General features: G+C 41.2%; 1 protein-coding gene across 9 annotated transcripts in view; it reads left to right on the forward strand.

Annotated features, from left to right (window-relative positions):
* ATG7 (autophagy related 7) overlaps positions 1–24,657 on the forward strand; it is a 252,756-nt gene that overhangs the window by 49,566 nt on the left and 178,533 nt on the right. For all 9 annotated transcript variants that reach the window (XR_004971512.1, XR_004971513.1, XR_004971514.1 and 6 more), the window contains exons 8-12: positions 8,267–8,355; positions 10,934–11,055; positions 15,983–16,073; positions 16,858–17,002; positions 19,732–19,890. Coding sequence is in view for 6 of the 9 variants with exons in the window: in XM_036332191.1 (XP_036188084.1) it covers positions 8,267–8,355; positions 10,934–11,055; positions 15,983–16,073; positions 16,858–17,002; positions 19,732–19,890 (606 nt within the window). In the remaining 3 variants the exon portion in view is untranslated. The remainder of the gene's footprint in view (positions 1–8,266; positions 8,356–10,933; positions 11,056–15,982; positions 16,074–16,857; positions 17,003–19,731; positions 19,891–24,657) is intronic.

A 24,657-nucleotide genomic window follows, 5' to 3' on the forward strand; every position in this document is an offset into this window, starting at 1 on the left:
AGCAAAGCCAGTTCTAAAACCCAGAACTCCTTGTTAATGATCATTTCTGATTGCCATTTAAAATTTTTTTATTGATTACCCAAATAGTTCAGCTGGCTTGCTAGCATTGTGCTGACTAATTTCTATAATAGCTGAGCTTCCCAATTTAGTTTCTAAAGCACTTAATAGGTTTCGGAGTCACTTTAAAAAAGATCAAAGGATTATTAACTGATGTTCAGCCTAGTGTCAAATGAATCCTGTCATTTTTCTGTCCAGATGCTTGCCTCATGTGAGTAGGAGGGTTACTTCAAAGCATTTTCACGCTGACCTCCTTTTATGGGTAAGTGATAGATTTCTCTTCAGCAGTTCATTCCTTTTCTGTAGCTCATCTTAGGTCATGTTGCTGTAAGAACTTATTCCTGATCTTTTCTGCTCAAAACAAAAAGATTTCTTTTTTTCTTACCTTCGTATCTCATTGTCTTTATATTTAGTGTCAGAAATATGCTCATTCTTTGAAATTAGGCATCCATTTGTAGTATCTACACTAATAAAAGACAAACATGCTAATGGACCATACCTTCGCTATGCCCTAAGCCATGCCCACCAGCCAATCAGAGCGACTATATGCAAATTAACCCAACCAAGATGGCGGCCAGCAGCCACGGAGCTGTAGCAAGCAGGAGGCTTTGTTGCCCGGGTGATGGAGGAAGCCAAGCTTCCTGCCAGCCCTGAGCCAGCTGTGGCCTCCGCTCATGGCAACAAAGTTTCAATTATAGACAAATAAATCCCAGATACCTGCTTCCATCCAGCCTCCACTGGGAGCTTGGGTGGCTGGTGGTTGTGGCCAGCCTGCTAACAGCCATCAGCCCCTCACCCAGGCTGGCCAGGCACCCCAGTGGGTACCCCCACCCTGAAGGTGCTGTGGCCAGCCTGCAAATAGCCATGAGCCATTTACCCAAGTTGGCCACACCCTCATGGGGTGAGGGTCTCCGCTGTGGGGATTGGCCAGCCTGCAAATTGCCATCAGCCCCTCACCCAGGCTGGCCAGGCACCCCAGTGGGGACCCCCACACTGAAGGGGCTGTGGCCAGCCTGCAAACAGCCATCAGCCCCTCACCCAGGCTGGCTAGTAACTCCTATATAATAAAAGGGTAATATGCAAATTGGCCCTAACAGCAGAACGACTGGAAAAGACTGGTCACTATGACACACACTGACCCCCAGGGGGCAGATGCTCAATGCAGGAGCTGCCCCCTGGTGGTCAGTGTGCTCCCACAGGGGAGCTCTGCTCAGCCACAAGCCAGACTGACGACTGCCAGTACAGCAGTGGTTGTGGGAGCCTCTCCCGCCTCCTCAGCAGCACTAAGGATGTCTGAGTGCAGCTTAGTCCTGCTCCCCGCTGGCAAGTGGACATCCCCCAAGGGCTCCCGGGCTGCCAGAGGGATGTCTTACTGCCAGTTTAGGCCTGTTCCCCCCAGGGAGCGGGCCTAACCCAGCAGGTGGTCATCCCCTGAGGGGTCCCAGACTGTGAGAGGGCACAGGCCGGGTTGAGCACCCCCCACCCCCCCCGAGTGCACAAATTTTTGTGCACCGGGCCTCTAGTATAATATAACATTCTAATTTATATACTTTAAGTACCACTTAGTCCCAACTCTACATTTACAGATGATAAAGCATAGACCTAGAGAATATTTGATAAACTAGAACTTATCCACTTTTTTTCTCTACCAGTTAATAAAAGATAACTTTGTTACTGAAGATAGATAACTATGTAATGGTGATAGATTGACCTGAACAAATAGGTGAGTTAAGTTATTATAATAGAGTTTATTTACATTGTGTTATAGTCACTATTTGTAGAGTGCTTGCCTATGTCTTTGCTAAGTGCAGGTGAGAGTTATCCTATAGATGAGAAAACTAAGGCATAGAGAGGTCAAATAAATTGTCCAAAGTTAAAAGAGAGTAACTCAGGACATTTGATAAGAGCCCAGTTTTATGGAGTCACATTTGAAAATTGAAACACAAAATCTCTATATGAATGGCATTTTCTGAATTGATGCTGTGTAGGTTCTTCCTAAAAAAATTGAATAGTCTTTAGACACCCTATAAAATTGAACCTTAATAATATTATCTGTCTTGTTTTGTAACCTATGTAGGATTTTTTTTCTCTTTAATGTTCTTTGAAGTTCTATAATTCTGGAGCTCAAAGGAATCCCTTTAGATAAAATGATTCAACTCCTTTATTTCAGAGGCGAGGAAAGAATTTCCCCAAGATCTTAAAATCAATGAGCTGCAGGATTAGAACACATACTGCTCTAGCTAATGTGTGTGTGTGTTTTTTAATTGCATTAGGCCATTTCTTTTCTAACCCATTTCAAATGTTAGAGAAATAGAAAGCTAATTTCTTTCTTCTCTCCCCTTTTCTTGCTGGGTAACAGAGTTGTAAATGCCCTTGATTTTTTTTTTTTTAATTGAAGTTTAAGTGATGATTACTTTTGTAGTTTATCCAGCACATACTCTCTGTCACAACTGAATCATGGGGAAAATAATAGTACCTGCTTCATAGAGTTGTAGTGAGGATTAAATGAGATGGTACTGAACATGAAAAGTCTGAACATGGGCATTTCTGCTAACAACATTATTAGTGATTACAAATCTTTAGTGATGAGACTAGTCATCTATACTAATAAAAGGATAATATGCTAATTAGACTGGACATCTTCCGGATGTCCTTCTGGACAAAGCCACAGTGGCCGAGGCAGAGGCGGTTAGGGGCGATCAGGCCAGCAGGGGAGAGTAGTTAGAGAGCGATCAGCCTGGCAGGGGAGAGCACTTAGAGGAGCGATCAAGCCAGCAGGGGAGAGCAGTTAGGGGGCGATCGGCTGGCAGGGGAGCAGTTAGGGGGCGATCAGGCCGGCAGGCAGAGGTTAGGGGCAGTCAGGCCAGCAGGCAGGCAAGCGGTTAGGAGCCAGCGGTCCAGGATTACGAGAGGGATGTCTGACTGCCGGTTTAGGCCTGATCCCTGGGATCAGGCCTGGACATCCCCTGAGGGGTCCCGGATTGGAGAGGGTGCAGGCTGCGCTGAGGGACCCCCCTCCCATGCACGAATTTCATGCAACAGGCCTGTAGTCCTATATAATAAAGCCTAATATGCTAAGTGTTCAGTTGTCCTGTTGGCCATTCAACCAATCAAAGCATAATATGCTAATGATATGCTAAGGCCACTCAACTGCTTGCTATGATGTGCACTGTCCACCAGGGGACAGACGTTCAACGCAGGAGCTGCCCCCTGGTGGTTAGTGCACTCTCACAGTGGGAGCACCTCTCAGCCAGAAGCTGGGCTCACAGCTGGCGCAGAAGCAGTGGCGGGAGCCTCTCCTGCCTCCAAGGCAGTGCTAAGGATGCCTGACTGACGGCTTAGGCCTGCTCCCTGTGGGCTCCCGAACTGCGAGAGGGCACAGGCCAAGCTGAGGGACCCACCCCCCCCCGCCACCATCACCAGTGCAAGAATTTCATGCACTGGGCCTCTAGTCTGCCTGTATAAAATGCCTGAGTGGTTCAGATAAACAACACTGAGGCCTGGAGGAGCTGACTAATTTTCCCTAGGTCACTCATTGACATAGGGGCCATCCTCAGAATAGTCTTTGCAAGTTCTATTTTTAAAAGTTTTCTAGATACTAATGCTATATCTTCCCATGGAAAAAAAAATCTCAAATAAAGGTATTCTGTATTTCCTGAAAGGATGGCCATACCTACGAATCTCTTTATATTGAATTAAATATGCATCTGTTTGCATTTAATACATGAAAATCTACTAGACAAAACACTTCAGTCTTGGGAATAAGAAAATTTATAGTGGAGAAGGCAGCCAGTATTTTTAAGAATACCTTTGAAATAACGCAGTAATTATCTGATAAGACAATAGTAAGACATCTCCAGAGATTCATTGAGCTCATATGGAGACTATTTAATTGTTATTTAATAGAAAATAGAAAAAAGTTGTGGTACATCAATACAGTGGAATGCCATTCAGCCACTACTGACAGTGGTTGTAGAATGACATTAGTATGGAAGAGTGTTCATAGTAGAATAATAGATACAAAACAGTATTTTTAGCATGATTCCATTTTTGTTTAAAAATTGTAATAATTAAAATGTATTTATGTAAAGAATAAATGGAAGTTATACACCAACGTGGTGTTTCTCTCTGGATGGTGGCGTTGTGGCCTTCCTTCTTTCCTTCCTCTCTCTCCTTCCTTCCCTCCCCCTTCCCTCTCTTCCTTCCTTCTCTTACTTTCTGTCTTTCTGCTTTTTTTCATGTGAATATTGGTTAAGCTCCTTCTTTGTGGCTGACACTGTACTCAGCACTGTGGTAAATAAGTGGAAGTGTTTGGGCTGATCCCATTCTTACAGAAATAACTGGATCTAGAGTAATCAAAAGTTTATCTGCCATGTTTCTATTTAACCCACGGGTATACCTATAAAGGGCACCTGTGTGTTAACTTACGGTTCTCTGCCAGCTATCTTTCCTTCCTCCTTCCTTTCATCCTTCCACTTATCATCCATCCATCATTTAGGCATCCATCCATTTATCTGTCCATCTGTTTTCATCATTCAATAAGCGTTCACTAAGTATCTGCAATGTATCTATGAACTGATCATGGAAAGATGAATAAGATACTCTTCTCTAGATACTCATTGTCTGTGCGTGTGTGTGTGTGTGTGTGTGTGTGTGTGTGTGTGTGTGTTTTAAAGATGTTTAGAGAGAGAGGAAGGGGAAGGGACGGGGGGGAGAGAGGGTGTGGGGGGGACATCGATGTGAGAGTGAAACAGGATTGTTTGGCTGTCTCCCGCACACCTCCTACCGAGGATTGATTCCACAACGTGGGCATGTGCCCCAACTGAGAGTAGAACTGGTATTCCTTCAGTGCACAGGACAATACCCAAACACCCGCCCGGGCTGTCTTTTTTTAAAAAAAAAAAACTTTTTATTTTGGAATAATTTTAGATTTATAGAAAAGTTGCAAAGATAGTGCAAAGAGTTCCCATATTCCTTCACCCTGTTTTTTTGTTTTTTCTAATGTTACCATCTTAAATAACCATGGTACATTTATCAAACCTGAGGAACCAACATTAATACATTACTGTTAACTAAACTCAAGACCTACTCAGATTTCACCAGTTTTCCAATAACATCCTCCTTGTGTTCCAGCATCCAGTCCAGGAGACTACATTGCATTTTGTTGTCAGGCCTCCTCTTTGGTCTTTAACAGTTTCTCAGACTTTCCTTTTTATCCAATATATATATACTAGAGGCCTGGTGCACAAAAATTTGTGCACTCGGGGGGGGATCCCTCAGCCCGGCCTGTGCCCTCTCGCAGTCTGGGACCCCTCGGGAGATAACGACCTGCTGTCTTAGGCCTGCTCCCCGGTGGCAGAGGGCAGGCCCAATCCCTAGGTGCAGCCCCTGGTCGGGCTCAGAGCAGGGCCGATTGGGGAGTTGGGGCGCCGCACCCTGTCATGTACAGAGCAGGGCGGATCGGGAGGTTGCGATGCCACCCTCAGTCACGCTCAGGGTAGGGCCAATTGGGGGGTTGAGGCACCGCCCCCTGTCACACTCAAGGCAGGGTCGATGGGGAGGTTGCGGCGCCACCCCATCACGCACAGAGCAGGGCCCATCAGGGGCGTTGGGGCGCTGCCCCCTGTCATGCACAGAGCAGGGCCCATCAGGGGGATTGGGGCTCTGTACCCTGTCACACATAGAGCAGGGCCGATCAGGGGGTTGGGGAGCTCCCCCCTGTCATGCACAGAGCAGGGCAGATCAGGGGGTTGGGGCGCCTTCCCCTGTCACAAACAGAGCAGGGCGGATAGGGAGGTTGTTTCCCCGCCCCCTGTCACACACAGAGCCGCAGGGCGATCAGGGGGTTTGGGCGCTGCCCCCTGTCACACTGATCCCGGTGCCGGGAGGCCTCTCAGCTCCGCTGATCCCGGTGCTGGGAGGCATATTACCCTTCTTTTACTATATAGGATAGAGGCCTGGTGCACGGGTGGGGGCCAGCTGGTTTGCCCTGAAGGGTGTCCTGGATCAGGGTGGGGGTCCCCACTGGGGTGCCTGGCCAGCCTGGGTGAGGGGATGATGGCTGTTTGCAGCTGGTCACACACCCTTCAGGATGAGGGTCCTCACTGGGGTGCCTGGCCAGTCTGGGTGAGGGGCTGAGGGCTGTTTTCAGGCTGGCGGGTGACTGAAGCTCCCAACAGCTCCTTTTTCTTTTTCTTTTCTTTTTATTCTGGGCCAGCTTTAGTTCTGGCTCCAGTTCTGAGGCCTCTGCTGCTGAAAGCAGGTATCTGGTTTGTTTGGGTTCTATAATCGAAACACTGTATCAACTCCAGCTCTGAGATCCCTGCAGGCTGAAAGCAGGTTTCTGGGGTTTTGTTTAGCTTCTATATTTGTAACAATGTTTCACACTGCAAGCTCAGAGGCCAGCAAGGCAGGCGGGGAACGTTGGTTTCCTCCGTCACTGAAGCAAGCAAGCCTCATGTTCGCTTCAAGCTGCCTGTCTGCCAGCCGCCATCTTGGCTGGCAGTTAATTTGCATATCTCGCTGATTAGCCAATGGGAAGGGTAGCAGATGTACACTAATTACCATGTTTCTCTTTTATTAGATAGGATATATGATTTCAGAGAGGAAGGGAGAAGGGGAGAGAAATAAGAAACATCAATGATGAGAGAGAATCATTGATTGGCTGCCTCCTGCACACCCCTACTGAGGATCAGCCATAACCTAGGCATGTGCCCTGACCAGGATTCTAACCCTGACCTCCTGCTTCATAGATCAATGTTCAACCACTGAGTCACACTGGCCGGGCTAATGTTGTCTTTTTTATTATTAGACTGGGGTTACGGGTTTTTGGAAAGAATACCACTGAGGTGAAACACCCATTTTATCACATCATGTCAAGGGGTACCTGATATCCACATAGCATCCCTGGTGGTGTTAATCTTGATCACTTGGTTAAGTAGTATTTTCCAGGTTTCTCCACTGCAAGGTTACTATTTTTTCTTTGGATGTGATTCACTAACTCCAACTGCTCTCACTGAGGAGAAGGATTAAGCTCAGCTTCTGGAGGGGGCATGTATCTACATCTACTGTTTGGAAATCTAAGAGGAAGACTTGTTCCTTTATCTTTACGTATTTACTTATCCATCATTTATTTATATCAGAATGGTCTCATAGATATTTATTTTGTATTATGGGTTATAATCTCATATGACGTTATTTTGTTTCCCATATTGATCCAACCTTGGCCGTTGAGAGTTCTTTGTTCTTTTTATCAGGGTAAAAAAACCCACCACTTTTAAAAATTTATCTTTATTGTTTAAAGTATTACAGCTGTTCTCTTTGTTTTTTCCCCCCATTGATCCCCTTCATCCCACAACTGCCCCTCCCAGGCTTTGGTGTCCCCTTGGCATCCCATCCTTTTGTTTATTTAGCACTTCCTTCCTTTCTAATATACAAGATGCTCCAGGTTCCTCTTGTGTTTTTCCTGCCTCCACCCTAGAATTAGCCCCGTGTCCAAGGAGCCCTGATTCCTTTTATTGGAGAATGGTATTTAGAAATCAAGAGCTAGGTGCTCAGCATTTATTGTCTTTTGAGAGAAAGGAGACAGAAAAAGTGAAAATGTTATGTGTAATGTTCAAAATGCTGTGGAAGCAGAGAGAACAGGGTGACCACTTTAGGCACAGGGAATCATCACTGAAGAAATGGTATTTGAAGGTGAGTCAAGTTTTCTAGCAGAGGTCAGAGTTGTAGGAGTAGGAATAGTAATCAAGGGCATCTGACTTTTTAATTTGATCTGACTATAGATTTACAATGACAATGATAGTGGCCCTGTGATGTTCTCGTTATATAAAAATTAGCAATTTTCACAGATTGTCTCTTTAGGAGAGGTTTTTTTCTATGTGAGCCCTGACAGTTGACAGTACTCCCTCCCTCCCTGTCTTCCTTTCAGTCTTTCTTCCTTTTAAACGTATCTAGTTCCTACTCTCTGCCAGACCCAGTACAAGGTACAGGAGTACAGAGAAGAATTTGATAGCTCTGTCATCAAGAAGTTCTGTCCTCTATACCTATATCATTTTACTTTCTTCTCTTCCCTATAGCCCTTCACCAAGTGTCTAATTATTAATGCTTTTACAGAACAGCATAAAAAATGAAGAGTAAGTATTAGCAATGTCTGTATTGTGAATCTGTATAATACTTGACTCATTCAGAAAGTCTTTTATGTTCACAGATAACAGTTGGTGTATATGATCCCTGTAACTTAGCCCAATACCCTGGATGGCCTTTGAGGAATTTTTTGTTCCTAGCAGCCCACAAATGGTACAGTATTTACATGTGACTGTCTTGTCTGTCTGTCTGTCTATATGTTTTTGACAATGTGTCTGCCTATGTCTGCATTTTTTTTTTCCACTTCTGGCACACAAACCAGGTGGGAGTCAATAAATCAGCCATGTTCCAATTTCCATCAGTGGTGAGCCCCTAAGCAGGCCTGTTATGGACTGCAGACTATGACCATACTGTATATTAAAGATGTTTCAGAATATGGCAGGGCAAGTAGCCAAAGGTCCTGACACTGAAATTCTTCAGTCCTCTCTTCAGCTTTCAGATAGGATTATCCTTTTGCTTCCAGCCTTCTTTTTCCTACCCTAAAATAATTTAAAAGGAGGGTACTTAAAAGGCCAGTATACATTTGAAAATATGCTCAACATCATTGATCATCAAGGAAATAAAATGAAACACTAATCCTATATAATAAAGAGGTAATATGGAAATTAACCCCCACTCCCTCACAAGATGGCTGCCTGTGACTAGGCCAGCAGGGGTGTAGTGAGGGACGGCCGAACGACTGAACAGCAGGCTGTGTGGGGCGACCAGGCTGGTGGGGGGGCCGTGAGGGGCAACCAGGCCGGTGGAGGGGGCAGTTGGGGGCGATTAGGCTGGCAGAGGGGGGCAGTTGAGGGCGACCAGGCCAGCAGGGGGGGCAGTAAGGGGTGACCAGGCTGGCAGGGGGGGCAGTTAGGAGCGACCAGGCTGGCAGGGAGGGTGCAGTTGGAGGTGACCTCGCCAGCAGTGGGGGGCAGTTAGGGGTGATCAGGCTGGCACGCAGAGGCAGTGAGGGGTGATCAGGCCAGCAGAGGGGGGCAGTTAGGGGCAACCAGGTAGGCAGGCAGGTGAGCAATTAGGAGTCAGCGGTCCAGGATTGTGAGAGGGATGTCTGACTGCCAGTTTAGGTCTGATCCCCGGGATCAGCCCTAAACTGGCAGTCAGACATCCCCAAGGAGTCCCGGATTAGAGAGGGTGCAGGCTGAGCTGAGGGACCCCCTCCTCCTTCTCCCCCCTCCCCCCCATGCACGAATTTTGTGAACTGGGCCTCTAGTCACTAATAAATCACAATACCAAGTCTTGTTGAAGATGTGGAGCAATTGGAACTCTCAGACACTGCTGGAAAACTGGCAGTATCTATCACAGTTAAAAATGTCCATAGCTCAGCAACTGTACTCTCAAGTATATATCATACATAAATGCTCACTCAGATACAAGCAAAACACGTATCAAGAATGTTTATGGCTGGGAGGCTCACTTTGTTGGAGCATCTTCTCATATACCAAAAGGTTATGAGTTTGATTCCTGATCAGGGCACATATGAGAGGCGACCAGTCAATGTTTCTCTCTCACATTGTTTTTTTCTTTCTCCCTTCCTCTCTCTCTAAAAATCAACTAAAAATAAAACATATCCTTGGACAAGGATTTTTTTAAAAAACAAATTTTAAAAATATAGAATATATATTTTTTAAATATTTTTTCCCATTGATTTTTAGGGAGAGAGGAAGGGAGAGGAATAGAGAGATAGAAACATCAATGAGAGAGAAACATCATTGATTGGCTGCCTCTTGCACACCCCCTACTGGGGATGGAGCCCACAACCCAGGCATGTGCCCTGACTGGGAATCAACTGGTGGCCTCTTGGTTCATAGATTGATCCTCAGCCACTAAGCCACATAGGCCGGGCTGTCGCAGCATTATTCTTAATAACCCCAAACGGGGAATAACCCGTATGTCATTCAGTAATGAAATGGAGTGGAATAAATTGTGGTGTATTCATTGCAATGGAATGCTATGTTACAAATTTTAGTGAACTGCCGATACATGTATCAATGTAGATGAGTTTTAAAAACATGTTGAGTGAAATAAGCTCAATATAAAAGAATATATACTTGGAAGTTAGAGTAGTAGTTACTTTTGAAGGGGTGGTTAATAACTGGGAGAAGCTATGAGATAGGCTCCTTTATATTTAAAAGTTGTGTACTTGGGGTTGGTTAGAGCATGGTGCTAAAAGTTGTGTACTTGAGTTTGTGGCTACTTTACTTAAGTCAAAATGTTTACTTTAAAAAAATGAAGGTAGCTAAGTTATAGATTGTCCCCAGTGGGAGAATGGTTATACTTACTAGTGCTTATCCAGGTGGTCAGTCTATCTAGTGCACATGGGTTTCCTAACTACTGAAGTGTGGCTTCATAGAATTTAAGTGCAGATGGAGAGAAGGGCGACCAGAAGAACCCATGAATGCCCTAGCCATTCTTTTCAATGTCTTGTAAGCTTTTTTCTCCTACATTTAAGATTTATTTGTCAGAATTATTTAAGATTGTTATATGAAATTCACCTAGAAAGAAATAGAAGCCTATTCTGCCTTCAGCCTCTAAGCACCAAGACAAAGGAAGCATACAAGGATGTATTCAGAATCTCTCAAAGGTTAAGGCCATCCCTTGAGGGTGTCAGAGAAGAATAATTACAATGAATTGCATTCTTTCCACCTGGGTTTGCTGAAGTTCTAATGTGAGCTCTTTCTTTTCCCTCCTTAAAAAAAAATAAAAACAAAAACCAACCGGGGCCTGACATCAGGAGTAGTAGTTTCCAGTCTGTTGAAGTCCTCTGCTTCCGGGACCGCACCTTGCAGGGGGTCAGAGACATCACCCACAGCATCATCTTCGAAGTGAAGCTTCCAGAAATGGCTTTTAGCCCAGGTAATTGGCTGGTCTCTGAGAATGCATATAATTATTATTTGTCATAAACCTAATCAGGCTTAACTTTCCTTTCATCCTTTTACAATAGCAACAGAAGGGAGAGAAGAGTACAATTTCCACCTCTTTGTCAATGTGATCACCTCCCTTGAACAGAGAGCTCTGCTAGTCTGACAGGCACAAAGGCAAAGATTGTCCCCAGGAAATTTTCTCCAGGCAGGATTTTTCAATCTTAAGGGTGTTTTCCCCCCTAGTTTTTTTTTTTTTTATTTTTGCTTAAGACAAATCTTTATTTCTGACCCTTCTGAAAGGAAAAATGAAATATTAATGCACTCACATACTTATTTGTTACAAACTTGAAGTTGTGTATGATTCTACTCTCCATGTACTAAATGGGTGAGCAAAAGTGCCATGTCTCTTTCCACATTAAATATTTTTCATTTGGTTCTGTGTGATAGATATCAGCTATTCTCCTCCTTTCATAAATAAGGAAACAGGCTCACAGATCTTTTATATAGATGTGTGTGTATGTGTGACACTTGTGTTTATATTCATGTCACAGAACACATATTGAAGTTTGATACTTACTAGTAACCACCACATGGAATATTCCTTATGAGGAATCTGTCCTGTTTAAAAGACAGAACACAAGGTCTGGCATGTTATAGGTGCTTTATAAATGCTGATTTATGTTAATTTCCTGTCACACTAAGCCTAGCACTCTCCAAAAGGATCCCTCAGATTTTTGTGTCTTACATGCTTTTCAGAGTAGTTTCACATACATTGTCAATTCGCTCCTCACAGTGTCCCACATAGCTTCAAGACACATTGCTTTCTTTAATCCACAAGTCATGTGCCTTAAAGTTTTTAGTGGTGGGGTAGGGAGGGGAGGATGTTAAAATTTCTTCTGAGCTGGCATTTCTAGAATGCAGAATTCAGAAGGATCCAGGATTGACTCTGATGACATTTTATCAGTAATTCTTTGCTGTAGCACTGATAAATGTCTTAGAGAGACTTCTTAGAGAGATTGATCTCAAAGTGCTTGGTCAGACAATTGGGGAAGTGGCTTACTTGTTACTTTGAGCCATAAGAAATCCATTGCTTCCCTGCTATTTTTAGATAGTTGCATTTGGTTTAGCACCCTCTTCTGGCACATTCTAAAATAGCTTCCATGTGATGCTAACTTACATACTGTACTTTTGTTATATTAAAGCCACAACTTGAGGATAGTTCTAGGGAAATGAGGTTAACTAAGAAGTAATGTGGGCCTGGTCTACACCTGGCAGGCCACCATCGCCTTCCATACTTCCCTCCCTAAATCCTGCCAATCACCCTTGTGGGAAGCACTTTTCTTTCTATTTTTAAGTTAAAGTCACTGAATTACTCTTATTCCCTGTTCCCAATATCACTGATGCTTGATGGAACTGACAAACCCAGGAAATACTGCATTTACATTTGAAAAAGAGGCTTTCTATAATCCAGTAATGTCTCAATACATCTTTTTTGAGTGTGGATGGAAAGGCAATTTTTCTTTATTTTTTTCATGTAAATTAATAGTTCCCCTTTTAGCTGTAAATTAAACTTTATCTTTCACCCTGGCCAGGTGATTCAGTTGTTTGAAGAATCATCCCATACACCAAAGGGTTTCAGGATCGATCCCTGGTCAGGGCACATCTTAGGTTTGCAGGTTTGATGCCCGGTTGAGTTGCATTGGGAGGCAACCAGTGGATGTTTCTCTTTCACATCTATGTTTCTTTCTCCCTCCCACTCTAAAATCAGTAAAATTAAAAAACAACAACATATCCTTGGGCAAGGATTAAAAAAATCTTTCTAAATAATTATTCTGTATCATAGTATGAACTGAAGGTATTAGAATAGCAGGATTTTTTAGTATTTCTAAGACAGCCCATAGTTGCAGTGGTATAATAAGTATAATTTTAAATATCCTATATTTTCTTACACTCTTCATAGTGGAGCCAAACCCACCCTCCATTGCTAATATAAAGAATATCCTGGCAACTGGCTGAAGGAGGCAGCAGATGCTGCTGAGGGTGGGAGAGCCCCCATTTTAATTCCTGTCCTGATGTTCCTCCTAGTTGACTAACTGAGAAAACAGGTCCTAAGTTTCCCCTAAAAATCTTTTCTCGATAATTTTGGATATGACTTATAGATGTAGTTTATATGGAAGCAGGTATGATAGATTAAATATTGCCATATATACAGTATCCCAAAAATGTATACAGGCACTTTGAATAGTTAGAAAGGTAACTAGAGGCCTGGTGCACGAATTCGTGCACCAGTAGGGTCCCTCAGCATGGCTGGCCATCGGGGTCAATCAGGGCCATCTTGCCTAGTCCTGATTGGGGCCATGGGGGCCGGCCGGCCAGGGAGGGACTGTGGAAGGTTGGCCAGCCAGGGAGGGGCCATAGGAGGGCTCCAGGGTGGGTCCAGCCTGTCTCACCCAGTCTTGACTGGGGCTGATTGGAGCCAGGGAGGGACGTGGAAGAGCCCATCTAGCCCAGTCCTGATCCAGGCTGGCTGGCCAGGGAGGGACTGTGGGAGGTTGGCCTGCCGGGGAGGGATCACAGGTGGGCTCCAGGGCGTGTCCGACCGTCTTGCCCAGTCCTGATCAGCCGGAACCCAGCAGCAAGCTAACCTATTGGTCAGAGTGTCTGCCCCCTGGTAGTCAGTGTGTGTCATAGTGACTGGTGGAACGATCGAACGAATGGTCGGCCACTTAGCATATTATGCTTTTATTATACAGGATGTTTATTAAAATACATTTCATTTTCAAAATTGAGCTGTCATCTGTTAAAGTGTGTATACATTTTGGGTGGACACCCTGTATAGAATTTTTTCATTGTCAACAAGTTTAAAGTACATCTAATTTTCTTAGAAATAGCTATAGCATTTTGAGTACTGAGATGTTTTAATTTGAAATGATATTTTGTTTTTGTCCCATGATTTTATTTTATGAGAAAGCTTAGCTGGAGTTATGAACTACAGTACTAGACTGTACTTGCCAGGTTTCTGATGCTGTGTATTAGGGAAGCATTTTTTATTAATGTAAGAATAGTAAGGAAATATGATTTAGTAACAAGTCTGAATTCTTTTTCCCAGAAAAAGAATTTTGAAGTTTTAACCTCTTTTAAGAACTCAAATTTATTATATCATTTTTAATTTTTCATGACTCTGAAAACAGGACCACACCAGAGGCCTGAATTAGAATAAGAAGGGACATTTGTTTTTGGACTTCTTTCTGTGAATGATGCCCCTCAGCCAAATTGAGGCTCAAGTAGCTTTCCAGAATGATTGGTTCCAAGGTTTTCCATTGGTCATCCTATCTCATCTTTTCACAAAGAAAAGATTATGTAAATGAAATCAACACCTTCTAGGTCCCATAATTATATTAAGCAATATTATTTTATTTTATTTTTATTGATTTCAGTGAGGAAGGGAAAAGGAGAGAGAGAAACATCAATGATGAGAACCATTGATTGGTTGCCTCCTGCACACCCACTACTGGGGATCGAGCCTGCAATCTGGGCATGTGCCCTTCACCGGAATTGAACCTGGGACCCTTCATTCCGCAGGCCAACTCTCTATCCACTGAGCCAAACCGGTCAGAGTGCAATACTATTTTTTTTTTTAAATGAAAGGTCAAAAGCTAAAAAGTTTCCAAGGAAAGAAAAATAGAGGTGTCAATAGAAATCTAAAAGAAGGAGAGTGACCAAAGAACACCAGTGTATCATTAGAAACAAACAAAATTTCTCCCAATAGTTTTGTACATTAAGTCAAGGAGTTTCTGTTTCTTCAGAGACTTATGTAAGGCAGACATCGGAGGGGATGCCGTGAGAGTGGGTTGTAGCTGGGTGAATTCCCTGCGAAGGAATTGAGGCTTTATTGTGAATTTCAGGGATTCAGTGAGATTTAGAGATGTGGCGAGTGTAAGAGAGTGGCTGGACCCCATTAGCAAGTTTTCACCAAGAAAGTCAGGTTTCCATTAAGGTGAGGAGGCAGCAGGAGTATCTACAAAGCAAGTGAGGTTTTTAAGAGGATTTTGCAACAGTAGAATAGAGCTGCTTTTCCCTAAATGTGTTACCAGTGATGGAAGGAGATACTAAGAGCCAGGTAAATTTGGGAAACACAAAGCCAAATTAAATTCAATGTTCCTGTACTGTAGGCTCCTCAAAGCTTTTATCTCCCTCACATGCAACTTGAATCTCCAGGTCTGGGTGGTGGTAAGGAGTGGGTAGGGAACACAGAAATGGGTCCAGAGGAATTTTCCATGTCTATAAGCCACAGTATCCTTATCTTCTGAACTGCCAGAATTGGAGTTACATAGGCACCCATAGCAGAGGTTAAAAGAGATAGGGAAGGGGAAAGTCTAAATGGATAAGGATGAGCTTAAAGGAAAGGGCAGTTTAACAGAGGGACAGTCCTCTTGGACTATGATCTGCCCACAGGTAGGTACACAATGATGGAGTTGAGTGGCTGAGCGGAGGAACACAAAAATGAGGAACAGAAGGGATGTACTGTTCACATCCCAGTGGGAACTTCATCAGAAGCTGGGCTGCCATCACAGTAGTCTGTTTCCTTGGAATAGATAGAGAACCTTCAACAGGGTTATTATACCAGTGCCAAATATGATTGTTTTTATTTGAGCAACTGCAGAAATCAAAGCAACTTGGGCCAGAGTTGTGGGCTATTTCAGAAGCTCCTCTACAGGTCTACTGGCCTCTAAACAAGATTCCTAGTAGCCATGGAAGATGGGGAGGCAACTGAAGCAAGTAGATGCAAATTCAGGCCCAAGAACCTTTTTGAGAAGAGTGTACCAAAAGTTTATCAGCATATGGGCCATCTTGCTGCTTGACTGACTTGTTTTTATCCTTCTCTCCTTCATTAAACTTATTGTTTTATTTGCTTTAAGATTGTCCCAAAGCAGTTGGATGGGAAAAGAACCAGAAAGGAGGCATGGGACCAAGGATGGTGAACCTCAGTGAGTGCATGGACCCTAAAAGGTATATTTTAGAAGATAGTTTCTTCAATGGATCTTTTGTACACTAGGTTCTATGAGGTCAATGGCACTGCACAATTCAGTCCAGGGGTGCCATTCACATGAACAATGGGTGTTATTGCATTCTTTGCTGCCTAACTCATAATTTAAGTTTGGTTGTGGGAATTAATATTAATGATGGATATCTGAAGGGCACACAGTTCATCTGTTCATGTAGACATTCTAAATGTTATTCTTGCTTCAAGCACAGACTCTAAGACCTCTATATCTGCAACATGTTGTAGTTCTTTATTCATGGCCCTTTAATTTTGTTCTAGTAGCCTACATTGAAGGACATTATAAGAAATATTTCATGGAAACCAATATTGTATTTAAGGGAGAGTGTAAGTGCACCCTTTATTGAGGGCGTGGAAAAAAGTCTCTGTTTTCAGTTTTAGGAAAAACTTTCTTCTTAAGCAGCTAGTAGCTGGTGTGTTTTTGTTTTTATTTATAGACACAATGACTTCTAGTACCAGTCATGCTTCTGTTTTCATCTTCACAGTCAGGAGCTTAGTATCAAATATGTGGCCTATTTCTAACAATTGCAGAGAACTACAGTGTTACGATTCTGCACAGTAACCTTTCTCCTACCCATTTACCCTCAAGCTTCATCTTAGTTTTCCTTTGATTCTAATTTCCTAAGTATTTGTTTCTTCTTTTCTCATATAGTTACTTCTATTCAAAAAGGCCAAAATTGGGGTATAAATGAGTGACTCACTGAATAATTAAATAATTCTCTCATTTTCTAGGTTAGCTGAGTCATCAGTGGATCTAAATCTCAAATTGATGTGTTGGAGATTAGTGCCTACTTTGGACTTAGACAAAGTTGTGTCTGTCAAATGTCTGCTGCTTGGAGCTGGCACCTTGGGCTGTAATGTAGCTAGGACACTGATGGTAAGTTTGTGGGGGCCAAATGGTACCTTTGAAGCTTCTTTTCCCATTTTACTATATCTGATTGCCTTCCACCTCCCAGATGCCCTTTCCTCTCTCTCTCTTCCTTCTCCCTCCCTCTCAGTTTATTTTTAAATATAAATGGAACACATGCTTTTATTATAAGGTAAAAACACAAAGTCCCTCCATCTACATCCCAAGCCACATTTCCCAGAATTAAGTAGACTTTATAGATTAATATGCAGTATATTTTCCCCTGAAGTATTCATAGGCATATACAAATGAGAGACATTTGTCATCATTGCTGTTATTTATTTTTATGAAAATTGGATCATAGCATGCTGTCTATAACAGGTTTTTATTTTTAACTTAATATGAAAATAATTATGGCTCTCTTTTTATGTATTCCATATTATCTGTATGTACTATTTCATTGTATGACTGAGTCCTCGGTTTATTTAATCACTGTCAGCATATTTTTCTTTTAGAGATGATAATGGTATGAACATTTTTACATTTATATCTTTACATATTCATAGTATTATTTCTTTTGGGAAAAAGTTCTAGAAGTAGAATTGCTATAATAATATTTTTTCTTCCCAAATTAAATTATCTTCCAAAAACATGTGAGGAACAGAGCTTTTTATTTGCATTTCTTTAATCAGTGAGGGTGAGTCTTAAATTTTATTTCTTTTGTGAAATTTATTTCTTCTGTTCATGTCCTCTGGGTTGTGTTTCTTTTATTGTTTTGGAGTTCTTTTTATTATGGATTAACCTTTTTTTGTTATATGATGCAAATCTTTTTCTCAACATATTAATTTAAAGTATATTTAGCCATATAAGGTTTTTTTTTAATTTTTGTGACTCATTATGTTAGTCTTTTTTTTTTATGGTTTACAACACTTTTGCGTAAAAGTTATAAAAAAGGAAAGTTATCCATTTTCCTATCACTTTTTCACTTTGTTCCTTTTAGTGTTTGTTTAATATACATTTTAAAACCACATATGGTATATAATAATGTTCCTTGCTTTTGTCAGTTAACATTGTAAACACTTTCTCAAGAAAGTGCCTTCTTGTATGAGGAAACATAATTTACTGGGACATTCCTTTAATGTTAGACATTAACATTGATTCCAATATTTTACTTAAGTATAAATTTTTTATAAATTTTTACATAGCCATAAATTATGTTGCTAAGAACATCTTTGTGATTACATTTTCAGACTATTTCCTAGGAAAGATTGCTGGAAGTAGGTCAAAGGATGTGTGCATTTTAAAGACTCCAGAAACATTGCCAAATTACTTTCCAGAAAAATTACACCAGTTTACGTTCTCAACCAGTAAAACAGGTGTTTCACTGCCACATCCTCACCAGCATTGAGTATTGTAATTTTCTTTAATCTTTGCAGATTAGCCATTTAAACTGTGTAGCATTCCGGGAAGCCAGAAGTTAAGTGTGAAAGTCCATCTGCATGTGACTAATCCGTGGCATGTTTGTAATTTATCTGGCTTTCTTTCCCCTGCCCAGCATGTCCCCAGACTGCCTTCCTTGCTATCCACTCAGTGTTGCTTTAAAGAATGCAAAAATACTTTAGAAATAAATATCCCCAAACTAAGCACAAATGACTTGGATTTCCCACACCTTAATTCTCTGTCCACGGTAGATTATTTAGCTAGGTTAGTAGACCAAAAAGTTAACTGCGGACATCAAAACAAACAATTGATCTAAACTAAGGTTTTCGAAAGATGGAGTCTAGCCTGTCTTTCTCAACCCCCAAAACAAATCTTGAGTCTACATTGATTGTTCCCCCTAGAATCGTCAGTCTAATTTAGTTTCAAGGTCCCTAATAGAAGGATATTGAAAGGAAAGAGAGCGGAATCTTAGGTTTATGGCTAATCCTGTCAGAGCTTCTCTTAAAATAAATCATTATGCTTATTTATGATCTACTGAAATACACACACCCCACCTCACCCCCAAAAAAGTAGGCATCTTCATTTGGTTGTAACTCTAGGGATCTCATTTTTTCCCCACCATTAACTACATCTATGACTTTAGGTGAGTCACTTACCTTTTTTGGGCTTTAGTTTCCATATATGTAAAACAGTAATTAGACTAAGAATTTTAGATATCCCATCCAACTTTGAAGTTGTGTGGTTCTATAAGACTTTATAAGATGAAAACTAAGAATATTGGAATCATACTCTATATTCCAGATTAGTAAGGCTTTTGCCTCTTGGAGAAATAATACAAAATCTTCTACAGTGTTAGTGGGAAATAACTTGTAAGTCATTTCCCCCAGTTGTTAATTTAAGCTTTAAGTAAGTTTTAAGATGAGCTGTTATTTATACTTACAAAATTATTCCTTAAAGGAAAGCAACGACATTGGGGATTATTGCTAATTATAGCAACATAGACAATTTTTTTAAGACTCGCCTCTAAATCTTTTTCTGGTGCCACTGTCAAAAGTAATGAATTATTAGTTGGAGCAACTCTGACATTTCTTAGTCTCATTACACAGGAAACCAGTCACTGGCTATATAATTATTTTATCTTTTAAAGGAAGTTGATATTCTATTTATAAAATACTGAATTTACACAATTTAATTTCTGAAGTTCCCTATATTTTAAGGTCCCTAAGCTGCTTGAAAGCAAACCCATTTTAGGTATTTCAAGAGAGATACTCCGTGAAATGTTCACCAGAAACACACCATGATATCCTGTTTCCATGCAGGGGTGGGGCGTCAGACACATCACATTTGTGGACAATGCCAAGATCTCCTACTCCAATCCTGTGAGGCAGCCTCTCTATGAATTTGAAGATTGCCTCACAGGTGGCAAACCCAAGGCCCTGGCTGCAGCAGACCGGCTCCAGAGAATATTCCCCGGAGTGGTATGTCGATGCTGTTTGGGAATGTCACAGGTTGCTCCTGTATCTTCACTGTTTAAGTCTTGAGGAATGAGGCGGCATGGTATGGGTGAAAGACATTCAGACATCTGTCACTTACTACCAGGCCCTCATCATGTGGCTGAGCCTCTGTTTCCTCATCACAAAACAAAACCTAATATATCATTGTATAAAGAAATGAAGAATATATGAAAAAATATTTTGTGAGTTACAATGCCTTATCTGACTTTAAGTTGAGGAATTCTGGGAGTATGTATATTTTTATATCCTGCCTTGTTCCAAAGGGGTTATGGTGGCAGATGTAGGATACTGTTTTTCCTTCTTCATCAGAATACACAAATAGTTACTTAGAACACAGTTATGAAATTAAATTGAATGTAAGTCTGTGCAGAAGAAAAATTGAGCTAAATGTTTAGCTTTTTACTCTAGCTGCTTCTTATTTTTGAGTTTGATCATTTAAACACCAGAGAATAGGAGACAAGTCATTCAGCTCACTTGGTTCAAAATCTTGTCAGGGTTTTTCCGTCATTCTGCAAAAGAGATTCTGTATCTTGCATGCTTAATCAATTTACCTGAGAGAGGTTAGATTAGGTGTCTCTGAAGCATCTGTTTATACTTAAAATGCCATAAGAGACTCAGCCCTAGCTTAAAAAAAAAAAAAAGGAAAAAAAAGTAAGCCCGCTTTCTCAAAGTTTCTCTATTTAGTTACTCATTATTCATTCATTTTAGATGTCTTTGCTTTAGAAGTAACTTTGACAGCTTTGTTCACTTGAGCAGCATATCTGAGGAATGTCATTTATTGGGTTTAATTCAACAGTATTGATTGAGCACCCACTATGTATCCAGGTAGGTTACTGGATGCCAAAAGAAATAAGAATAAATTACAATCCTGTCATTAAGAAGATCTATGAGTTAGGTTGCTGCTGTGATAATATTGCATATCATACATCCCAACATTTTAGTAGCTTACAATTATAAATATTTATTTCATGCTTACAGGAGTGTAGGTTGACTGTGTTTAGCTGCTGGGTTAGGCTGGACTCCAAGCTTCAAATCAGATTCTAGTCTTCTCTGTATGTCATTATTTCAAAATCTAGGCTCAAGGAGCAATAGGCATCTGATCCTGCTCTTCTTATGGTAAGAAGATGGAAGTATGGTAAAAACTTACCATACTTATACCTCTTAAAGTCTCAGCTCACTAATAGCAATATGCCGTGTCCTCCATCTCCATCGCCAAAGTAATTCACAGGGCCACACTCAAAGTCAGTGGGGTAAGTCAGTACATTCTGCTTTCCTAGTGGGAGGTCCTGCAGTCATATGGCAAAGGGCATGGAAGTGTAATTCTATTACAGGGATGCAGTACATAGCTGAGAAGAAGAATCCAGTCTAATCACTGATGAGTGTTATGAACTCCCCTTGGGGTCCCAACAGATCTGGCTTTGAATCTGGGCTCTGCCACTTATTTGTTGCCTGAAATATTGGCTTGCTCAAATCCTAGCCATTGTCTTTGAGCCAGCTCAGTCCCCCCTATTTATTTGTTTATCCTGTTACTTAATTATTCATCAAAATATTTAAGGCTGTGTGCTTGGGATTAGGAAACAAAACAGCCAAAGTTTTCTCTTCCTTATTTGGAGCTTATTATCTAGTGGGGGAGACAGGCATTAACAACTAATTTCACAAAATATTATGATTGTAATAAGTACCCAAAGCAGGAGCTCAGTTGCCATGAGAATGTTTAAGAGGAAGGCCTTAACTAAGACTATACTTCCTTGAGGAAACTAAGTCTTGTATGATGAGTGGAGTTAGCTAGACCAATGGTGGCAGAGCTATCTGTGCAAACACTTGTGGTAGTCAGCAGCATGGTGCTTCTGTGGAACTGAAGGAAAGCCAGGGTGGCTGAAGCACAAAGGTCAAGGAAGACAGACAAGAGGCTGGGCAAAAGCAAGAGCCAGACCATCCTGGGCCCTTAGCGATCAAATTCAACTTTCCTTGAAAACATCAGCCCACCAGGATCAAGGCTCTTTCTCCGCTTTTCCATCCCTACTGGATTATTAAGTTCTTAAGCCCAGTAGTTCAGGTCTCTTATACTTTTATCCTTCATGCCTATTCAGCAATCCTATGTAATAAAGAGCTAATATGCAATTAGACCAGATGGTGGACCGACCTTCCAGAATGACCAGTGCGGGGGTTGGGGGGGGGGTGGTGGGCGGGGCCGTGAGGCTGCAGCAGCTGCAAGGGCCTACCCTTGCACAAATTTCGTGCATCAGGCCTCTAGTAATAGATAATACCCATCAAAGTACTACTATAATTCATTCATGAAAAATACAACCTATCAAAGTACTGCTATAATTCATTCATGAAAAATACTTGTGAAACTATTTCACTTATTGGTTAGCCAGGCTTACCCATAAAGAACATTTTCTCTATATGTTTGATTTAGTGTAGTTTTTACATTCAACAAATATTTATTCATTTCCTTCCTTACACTAGGTCATGGCCAAAAGTCTAGTCCTAAGTGAACAAGACATAAAAAGAACTGCTCTGCTACAAACACCATGCCTAATTTGGGTGTTGAATTAATTGAATAGGAAAAAATCTGACCTTTAATAAATCAAAGAACTATTTGAGGTTACTATTTTTTTAAAGGCAAGGCAATAAAATTTAGAATTATGGAGCCACACTAAAGGTTTTAAAACCCAGCTCTGAACATCTGCTTCCAACCCTGACGAGTAACTGATAATGGACTAGCTCTCCTATCATAAACAGTTATGCACCTGGAATATATAAAATGACTCTTTTCAGACTGCGGACAACAGGCAGTGAAAGACTGTGATCCCAAACAGAAGGGAAAGAATAAATGCTTGTCCCAACTTATTGCATAAAGGCATTTCCTGGCCCATTTCAGAGTTCATAGGATATTCTTGGTCTGGATGAGCTGAGGAAACTGAGATCAGAATTCAGAGCAGCTAAGGTGGCTGGAATTTGTGGGGCAGAATATCAGACTTCTGGAGTTGTTCAGAGAAGGAGGTCTAGATCAGCGGTCACCAACCTTTCAGACCTCCGGTTGCTGACTGCTAGTCTAGATAGCATCTTGAATAGCAAGTCATGCTCTAGGCATGACACTGTAAGGCTTGGAAAAAGCACCACCATTCCTGCTGTGAGAATGGAGATGCCAGAAATACAAGGCTGGGAGACATTGAATTCCCATCTATCCAGAAGGAAGAGACCTCATTGAATACTCCAAACCATTAGGTGACACCCCAGTAAGGCCATAGAATTAAACATAAAAGCTAAAACTGCAAAGCTTCTAGGAGCAAGCAACTAGTGATCTTGTGATAGGCAAATATTTCTTGGGACCCAGAATACTGACCATAAGTGAAAAAAATGTATAACTTGGACTTGGTCTAAATCTAAAGCTTCACTTCTCAGAAGACACCATTAAGAGAATGAAAAGGCTGGCCAAAACTGAGAAAGTACTCATAGTATGTATATTTGGCAAACATCTTTATCCAGAATACATAAACAAATCCTACTACTCAATAATAAGAAGACAGACATACTGTTGTGTGTTTTTTTAAGGGGCAAAAGACTTGGACAGGCACTAATTTCATAGTGAAGCTTTATACATTTGCAGTGAACACATGCAAATGCTGAACATTAATAGTCATCAGGGAAATATGAATAAAAATCACAAAGATATATCACTACACGCCCACTAAAATGGCTACAATTAAGAAGATTAACAGTGCTAAGTGTTATCAGGCTGTGGAGCAACCAGAACTCTCATAGTTGGCTGGCAAAACAAGGCCTTTGGAAATTAGTCGGGCAGTTTCTCATGGAACTAAACATACACCTACCTAATGACCCTAAAATTCCACTTTTAGGTATTTAAGAGGAATGAAAACATATACACAGGGATGGGCAAAAGTAGGTTTACAGTTATGAGTTATATTATTTATTAATTATTGTATTATGTATTTGTATTGTCTTCCATATGAACCACTGTAAACCTACTTTTGCCCACCCCTGTACACTAAAAGACTCACACACAAATGTCCATAATAGTTTTATCCATAATAGCCAAAATTTAGAAATAACCCAGAAAGTGAATAAACAAATTGAGGTATATTCACACAACAAAAGGAATGTACTATCGATACTTAACAATATGGATGAACCTCAAAAGCATTATGCTGAGTGAAAGAAACCAAACATAAACAAGATATACTATAGGATACCACTTATGTGAGGTTCTAGATTAGGCAAAACCAATCTAGGGTTTAAAAAGTTAGACTAATGCACCCCTATGTTCATTGCAGCATTATTTACAATAGCCAGGATATGGAAAAACTTAAGTGTCCATTGATAGATGAATGATTAAAGAACTTGTGGTACATATATACAGTGGAGTATTACTCAGCCATAAAAGGAATTAAATGTTGCCATTTGTGACAACATGGATGGACCTAGAGGGTATAATGCTAAATAAGTCAGAGAAAGACAAATATATGATTTTACTTATATGTGGAATCTAAAAAACAAAATAAATGAAGAAACAGACATAAATAGAATGAACTGATGGTTGCCAGGGAGGAGGGGGCTAGGGGAATGGGCAAAGAAATGAAAGGATTAAGAAGTACAAATTGGCCGTTATAATAGCCACGGGGTGTAAAGTACAGCATAAGGAATATCGTCAGTAATATTACACCAACTGTGTTGGTGCCACATGGTTACTGGACTTATCAGGTTGAT

The sequence above is a fragment of the Myotis myotis genome, unplaced genomic scaffold (genome assembly GCF_014108235.1).
Source record: "Myotis myotis isolate mMyoMyo1 unplaced genomic scaffold, mMyoMyo1.p scaffold_m19_p_13, whole genome shotgun sequence".
Taxonomy (NCBI): domain Eukaryota; kingdom Metazoa; phylum Chordata; class Mammalia; order Chiroptera; family Vespertilionidae; genus Myotis; species Myotis myotis.